Source organism: Mustela nigripes, chromosome 9, assembly GCF_022355385.1.
Source record: "Mustela nigripes isolate SB6536 chromosome 9, MUSNIG.SB6536, whole genome shotgun sequence".
Lineage (NCBI taxonomy): Eukaryota > Metazoa > Chordata > Mammalia > Carnivora > Mustelidae > Mustela > Mustela nigripes.
In genome coordinates this window covers 35568373-35575665 of record NC_081565.1, presented here as the reverse complement: position 1 = coordinate 35575665, position 7293 = coordinate 35568373, and the positions used below count along the sequence as shown (strand labels likewise).

Sequence of the window (7293 nt, the reverse complement as noted above, 5' to 3'; positions counted from 1 at the left end):
AAACACACTGAGCCACCCAGGCACCCCTTTATTTTTTTAAAAAAGATTTTATTTACTTATTTGACAGAGAGAGAGAGACAGTGAGAGAGGGAACATAAGCAGGGGAAACGGGAGATGGAGAAGCAGGCTTCCCGCCAAGCAGGGAGCCCAGCGTGAACCTTGATTCCAGGGCTCTGGGATCATGACTTGAGTTGAAGGCAGATGTTTAACAACTGAGCCACCCAGGCACCCCTATATTTTATTTTTAAATTATCTTTATTAAACCTCTTATTAGTGTGAATGGTTTTTAGCATAATTTCTTAAGGTTTCTAGACATGTAATTACATAGTAAATATTTCTACTTTTTATTTTGTGCTCTTTTAAAAATGTGCTAAATGGGGCGCCTGGGTGGCTCAGTGGGTTAAGCCTCTGCCTTTGGCTCAGGTCATGATCTCGGGGTCTTGGAATTGAGGCCTGCATCAGGTTCTCTGCTCAGTGGGGAGCCTGCTTCCCCTTCTTTCTCTGCCTGCCTCTGTGCTTACTTGTGATCTCTCTGTGTGTGTCAAATAAATAAATAAAATCTTAAAAAAAATGTGCTAAGTGAAATTGGTATGAGCTTTCTCACTTTTCCCTGGATTTCATGAGAACATCTCTGTTTTCTCGCCAGCAGTCATGATGCTGGCTAGTAGTTTGAAATATTTTTCTTTTTAATCATGTGAAGAGAGTATCCTTCTAATACTGCACTTCTATTTTTTTGTTCATATATATGTACATATATACATATCAAGAATGAATAATGAATTATATCAAATGCCTTTCTGCCACCTACTAAGGAGGTTATGTGATTTTATTCTTTTTACCTATTTATATAAATAATTATAACAATAGACTTCTTAAAAACATCAAGCCACTCTCACATTCCTAGAATAAACTATTTGTTTATGGAGCCTTAGTCTTTCAACATTCTGCTAGGGGTATAAATATGTTATTTTTTAGAGTTTTGATATTTGCGTTGTTTTTATGTGATCGTCGTCAGGGTTGGTATCAGGGTTATGCTAGGTTTAAAATATTTTTTTTTTTTAAAGATTTTTTAATTTATTTATCAGAGAGAGTGGGGGGGAGAGAGCGAGCACAGGCAGACAGAATGGCAGGCAGAGGCAGAGGGAGAAGCAGGCTCCCTGCTGAGCAAGGAGCCCGATGTGGGACTCGATCCCAGGACGCTGGGATCATGACCTGAGCCGAAGGCAGCTGCTTAACCAACTGAGCCACCCAGGCGTCCCATATGCTAGGTTTAGAAAGTAAATTAGAAAGTAGAAGTAAATTTTATAAAGTAAAGGAAAGTTCCTATCTTGCTCTTTTCTTTGAGACAGTTTGAACACCTCCAGTTGTTTGTAGGATCATTTCTTAATCCTTTTACTTTTTTAGAATAGACTATTTGTTTAGAGCAGTTTTAGATTCACAGCAAAATTGAGTGGCATGTACACGGATTTCCCATATCCATCCTGTCCCCACATGTGCATAGCCTCCTCCACTATCATCTGGCCCCACAGTAGCACATTTGTTGTGATTAATGAACCTCCACTGATATATCATAGGCAACCAAAGTACGTAGTTTACATTAGGCTTAACTCTTGTGTGGTCCATTGTAAGGGCTGTGACAAATGTGTAATAACCTGCATCCATCATGACGGTGTCCTGGGAAACTGCCCGAAAAATCCTCTGTGCCCCACCTCTGCATGCTTCTCTGTCTCTGACTCCTGGCAATCACTGATTCTTTTGTCTCCATAGTTTTGCCTTTTCCAGAATATCATATGGTTAGAATCATACAGTATTTAGCTTTTTCAGATTGTATTCTTTCTCTTACCAAAATGTATTTAAGATTCCACCATGTCTTTTAATGGCTTGATAGCTCATTTCTTTTTAGTGCTGAATAATATTCTTGTCTTAATGTACCCTGGTTTATTTATTCATTCTCCTACGGAAGGACATCTTGGTTGCTTCTAAGTTTTGGCAATTAAGAATAAAGATGCTGTAAACATCTATGTGCAGGTTTTGTGTGAATGTAAGTTTTAAACTACTTTGTGTTAATACTAAGAAGTGTGATCACTAGGTAATATAGTAGAAGGTGTTTACTTTTGTAAGAAACTGACAGACTGTTTCTATATAGCTGTACCATCTGAATTCCTTTCTATATATATTTTTTACATAACATTTTTAAAGTCAAAATTTCAGCTGGGTAAACCAGACGGTCTGCCCTGGCTACCCCCATCCCTGCAAATAGTTTGCCTAGTATGCAGTGCGACTTCTCATCTAAATACTCAATTCTTGCTCAGGAATTTTCTTTATTTCTTGAATGATTATTTCTCCATGGTCTCTGCTCTTTACTTTTAGAATGTCCATTATATAAGCATATTTGAGTTCCTGGGAACTTCCTCTCTCTCTCTCTCTCTCTCTCTCTATTCTTTTTTCCTCCAGACTTATGAGATAGGTTCTCAAAGTGGTCTTTCCTGATTTGATTTTTAATCTAAAAGCAAATTTCCTGCTTTGCATAATTTCCCCAAATTCATGCATGGATTGACTTTTGAATCTTATTTAAATGGAAGATAAATTTTGGGATTTTACTCTTTATCCATTTTTTAGATTCTAGTAAGCCTGATAATAAGATGTAATCCTTGAAATCTTTTTTCATATGTCTAGCAATTTCTCCCTATGTGTTCACTTTAAAGAGGAACCTAGATCTATGTTTTTTGGTATTGTAATTGAAATGGTTCTATAAAAATTATGTAGCTAAAGTTCAAGCATGTTGGCTCCAGACAGTGGAGAAAGAAGAAGAAGAAGAAAGCCGGGGTGTTTATGGTTTAGTGGGGGCAGGGGTGGGGTGGTGGTCTTGCTCAGCCATGATTGGAGCAGGAAGAACTCCTGAGAAGAGGAGAGAAGTTTGCTGCTGTTCTGAGCAACTTCTTTTCAATATTTACTGAGGCCACCCACGTTAGGCAGAGGAATATCTCCCTTCTCTAACTGGCATGAGCCCCCAGGTTAGGGACCTGCTGATCATCATCCCTACTTTTCTGTGCAAAACAAAAGATGGGCTGAGTATTGGCCTTTCCTCTGAGAGCAGACACTTGTGTTCCTAAAGCCACTCATTTTATTTTCTGCCTGTGCCCACTTCACCCTTATTCCTAGTCCTGGCTGTCTATCACAGGGCTTAGGGAGACTGCTGGGGCATACCTTCCACTACCTCCCAAAGACACCCTTCCATAGTCAGTGCCTCCATCAGTATGGTTTCATTTGCACTATATCTTGTAGAAATTCCTTAAGTTTTCTGGACAGGAATTTGTAAAAGAGAGGAGTTAAGTGCATGGGTTAAAATTATAATTTATAAAAGACCAGGAGACTGTAATTCTGGCAGATCAGAATACGAAACTGATTTTTACAGTTTCACCACTAGGTGGTGCCACCAATTACTGAAAACAAGGGTTGGATTGTGGGACAACCAAGAGCCACTTGTATTTAGTACAAACACAATTTTGTGAGCTTGTATGGAACATATGTGCACGAGTATGTGCACACACATTTCTTGGTGTACGAGTTTACCCACAGAGCAGTTTACGAGGGTGCACAGGCATGCAAGTATAAGTCTTTGTGCTCTAGAATGTATGTGCGTGAAGCTAAATGATAGGAACTCCAAATGGCTGACCTATCAGCTGCATGGTCCCAGGACGTCGGCCAGGAAGGCAGCCTGTGGAGTGTGCAGAAGACCAAACCCTATGGGAGAAATACAATCACAGTGGTACAGAACAGCTTTTCTGATACAATCACACATTCCTCTAAAGTCTTCAGTCCTGCAAACCCTTGTGTCCAGTCAGGTCACCAAGAAGGTCTCAGTCGCTTCTGCAGACCCAGAGGACTGTGCTCTCTCTACCTTCCCCCAGGTGCTCAAAGCATCTCATCAAATACCCACTCTGGGATCCTGTCTTCTGTCCAGCTGGGAAGTGACTGCACTCAAGAAAACAAATGCCATGTGTATGTGTGTGTGAGGGGGTGGAACGTTCAGTGTTATCCACTTCTGTCCATCCCTGTCCCTGCTAACTCTGTGGAAGTTCCCCAGCTGATCTCAGCCTCTCACTCTGGATGCCCCCATCATTCCAGGAATAGTGTTGTCTTTGTTACCTGCTGTACACAATAGCCCACAAAGCTGGGAAACCTGGAGCAAGTTGCTTCCCTTCTCTGTCCTCAGTTTCTCTAACTCTCATTGAGGGCTGGGTCTGAGCGATTCCAACAGGCGCTTTGTGTTGACTGAAGCCCTGCATGTCTGCTATTTGCAGGGCTCTGCCCCCATCCCGTGGCTGGTATGGAGTGGGAGTCTCCTTAGAGAAGAAGGAGAAAGTTCTGTTTGCCTTCCTCCTTTTCTTTTTAACAGACTTTCCTCCCCATCCCTTAATGGGCCTTGAGAGAAGGCAGCTGGGCTCCCAGGGCCCCAGAAGCCATAGGAGGGAGTTCTCACTTCGGCATCATTAAAAGTTTAAGTGGCTTTTCCTCTGAGGACAAAAACCCCTGGATTCATTAGAGCTGCTGCCCCCTGAGTCCAATTTTGTTGAAGACAGCATTTGGCGTTTTCATCCAGAGAAGGTTTTCACTAAGGGTTTGAGGCCTCCCCGAGAAAGCTCATGTCACTGAGGTCTGAGAGGGAAAGTCCCTGGAGGTCACCTTTTGCCCTGGCACTTTTCCAGAGGAGGAACGGGGCTGGGTCAGGGGAAGGGTTTGCCTAAGGGCCTGCAGAGGCTAGCTGCTGAAAACATTCCTCCAGGTGGCAGGGAGATGAGCGCGCACCAGAGAAGGACACAGAGGATGTGGGGCCTCACTGTGGAGGGCCCTGGACATCTGTGGTCTAGTGTAGTGAGATGCAGAACTGCATGTGCAGAGGAGCTTTGAGGATGAGAACATTTCTGAACTGACAAGCCTACGGCAGAAGTGGCTGTTCAACAGTCGAGACTGGTGAACGGGTGCCCGGAGGCAGGATGGGGTCTGGCCTCTCTGAGCTCAGCAGCCTCCTTCCTGCCTCCTGAGCGTGGGCTAACACCCAGACGCGGTGGCAGCGAGGACCTAGAGACAGGGTTCAACTTGCCCAATGATGCAAATCTGCCTGCAGTACCTCACTGAGCTCCTGAAGTACAGGACAATTCATTCCATAGGGCCTGTCCCTGTCCCGGAGGACTCGGGTGGCAGGACAGGGAGCCAGAGACTCACAAAGGCTGAGGTCTCCCGGGGGCCACACTCCACTGCAGTAATATTGAGGGAAAACATGTGTCAGGGACTAGTAAGCACTTTGTAAATCTTAACCCCTTGAGTCCTTAGAAAACCCTGTGTATGCGGGAAAGTACTCTTACTGGCCATTTTGCAGATGAGGAAATCAAAGCACAGAGAAGTTAAGTAACTTGTGCACAGTCACAGAGCTAATGAGTTGTGTTGTTCCAGAACCCACATTCTTACTTGCTATGTTGTCCTATCTAAGAGTGGCGGCTGCTGAGGCCAGGGAGAGAAGGGGGCTGGCCTGGTCATTTGGCCAGGTGGCAGAGATGGGGGGCCTGGACCTCTTGTCCCCAATCTCAGGGCTCTTCCTTCCACAGCCCTGCTTGATGCCTCCTCTGTTCCCACCCAGTGTCCCCATGGACCTCCTCAGAGTTAACAGTCGCTTGGCCTCACACTTGGCAGGCAGCTCCGGCCCAAAGAGGCTGCGCCCACATTCCCTGGCTGTTCTCCAGTCCGCGGGAGCCGAGACAACAAGGTCCCGGGACTGTGAAGGCAGAGCAGAGGCTGCCGAAGGGGAGGAAGCAGCAAGGAGCTGCCGAATGGAAGGACCGTCCAGCTTCCAGATGCTAGGCCTCGTGGGTTTGATCATTGGTGCTGCTGTGGCCATCCTCCTGCTGCTGCTGCTGGCCGCCTGCCTGTGCCGCGGACAGCAGGACCTCCGGGTGGATGTGGAGAGGAACCGACCGGCTGCCAGGAGAAACCGCGTCCGCTGGGCCCAGCCTTGCTTCTTCCCGCGCCAGGGCCACCTGGGACACCTTCGCCACTTCCATCATCCTGGCCACATGTCTCACACGCACCATGCGGGCCTCCACCACCACCACCTCCACCAGCACCACGCCCACCACCACGCCCACCATGCCCACCGAGGCCGCCGCTGACACCTGTGAATGGCAGCCCAGGCCTGCCCTACCTACTGTCCCTGGGACTCTGGACTTGTGGGCCCCTGTGCTCCCCTGCAGAGGGGCGCCTCTCTGCAGGAAACGCTGGGGAGGGTGCCCCACTCCTACTGGGCTGCTTCTGCATACTATGCCCCCTGGTATGATGAGGAGAGGACCGAGGGCCACTGGGGGTGGCCCTGCGCACACTGGAGGGTAACGGGGCGAGAGCAGGGGTCTCCTTTGGGGACAGATGTCGCCTGGTGCCTGTAACTCCCAGGGAATGTCGGTGCACGTGGACGCACAGAAGATGTTCAGGGCTTTCTGAAGGGCTGTCTTCCGACGTACTGGCCAGGGGACTAGCTGGGAGGGGCCGGCAATGCCCTTGTATTTGGAGAGAAGGCAATATGAGGCTGCAAGGTCAATTCACGTATGCCTTGATGCAAGAAAATAAAACGCGCTAAGAAGCTTTCATGAAGAGGCTCCTGACTGACACAGGTGGGAGAGGGAGCAGCCAGGCATATGTCTGCACTGCCCTGGGACCTTCGTCTCTGACAAGAAGTGAATGCTTGACACAGGTGCCTTCTGCCTGGTGCTGGAGGGCCAGTTGTGCGCTGGGGGAACCTGGGCGGGACCTGTGGTGCTCCAAGGGTAGTAGGGAAAGAAAGCTCCAGACCCAGGCTCTGAGGGAGGATTTAGGGTTTGCATGTGGCCCCGCCCAGAGAGGGCTCTCTGTGTACCAGGGGGAGCTCTGGGCCTCTGTGGGACAGTCCAGGGGCTCAGGGAGAAGAGGGATGAGGCCACCCAAGCTGGCCCCCAAGGGCTCCAGCGATCTTCCCAGCCCATCTCCAGGGCAGACTGAGCTCTGGGACCTGCAGAAGCCCCACTTTCCGGGCTGTGTTGAATTAAATATTTCCTTGGTAACTGGGTCAGGGTTTCTTATCCAAGCTTTGAGTCTCTGCTCCCTGTGCCCATGGATGCCTGTGTATACCAGAGGGGTGGAGAGGTTCTTTAACTGGAGGAGGTGGTGCTAGGTGGCCTTGGGAGAGCGCTTGCCTCCTCGGGATCTCAGTTTCCTCATCCCTAAAATGGGAGAGCAGAGACTCCTTCTTGCGAAAGCCTGGAGGCA

General features: G+C 47.8%; 1 protein-coding gene across 1 annotated transcript; it reads left to right on the top strand.

The window, feature by feature from the left end:
- Positions 1 to 5654: 5654 nt before the first annotated feature.
- On the top strand, positions 5655 to 7041 carry HRCT1 (histidine rich carboxyl terminus 1). The gene has a single exon (XM_059411334.1). The coding sequence runs from the start codon at positions 5829 to 5831 to the stop codon at positions 6165 to 6167; it is 339 nt and encodes a 112-aa protein (XP_059267317.1). The 5' UTR covers positions 5655 to 5828; the 3' UTR covers positions 6168 to 7041.
- Positions 7042 to 7293: the final 252 nt, after the last annotated feature.

Coding starts and splice junctions, on each gene's coding strand:
- HRCT1 (XM_059411334.1), top strand. CDS start 5,829: ATGGAAGGACCGTCCAGCTTCCAGATGCTAGGCCTCGTGGGTTTGATC.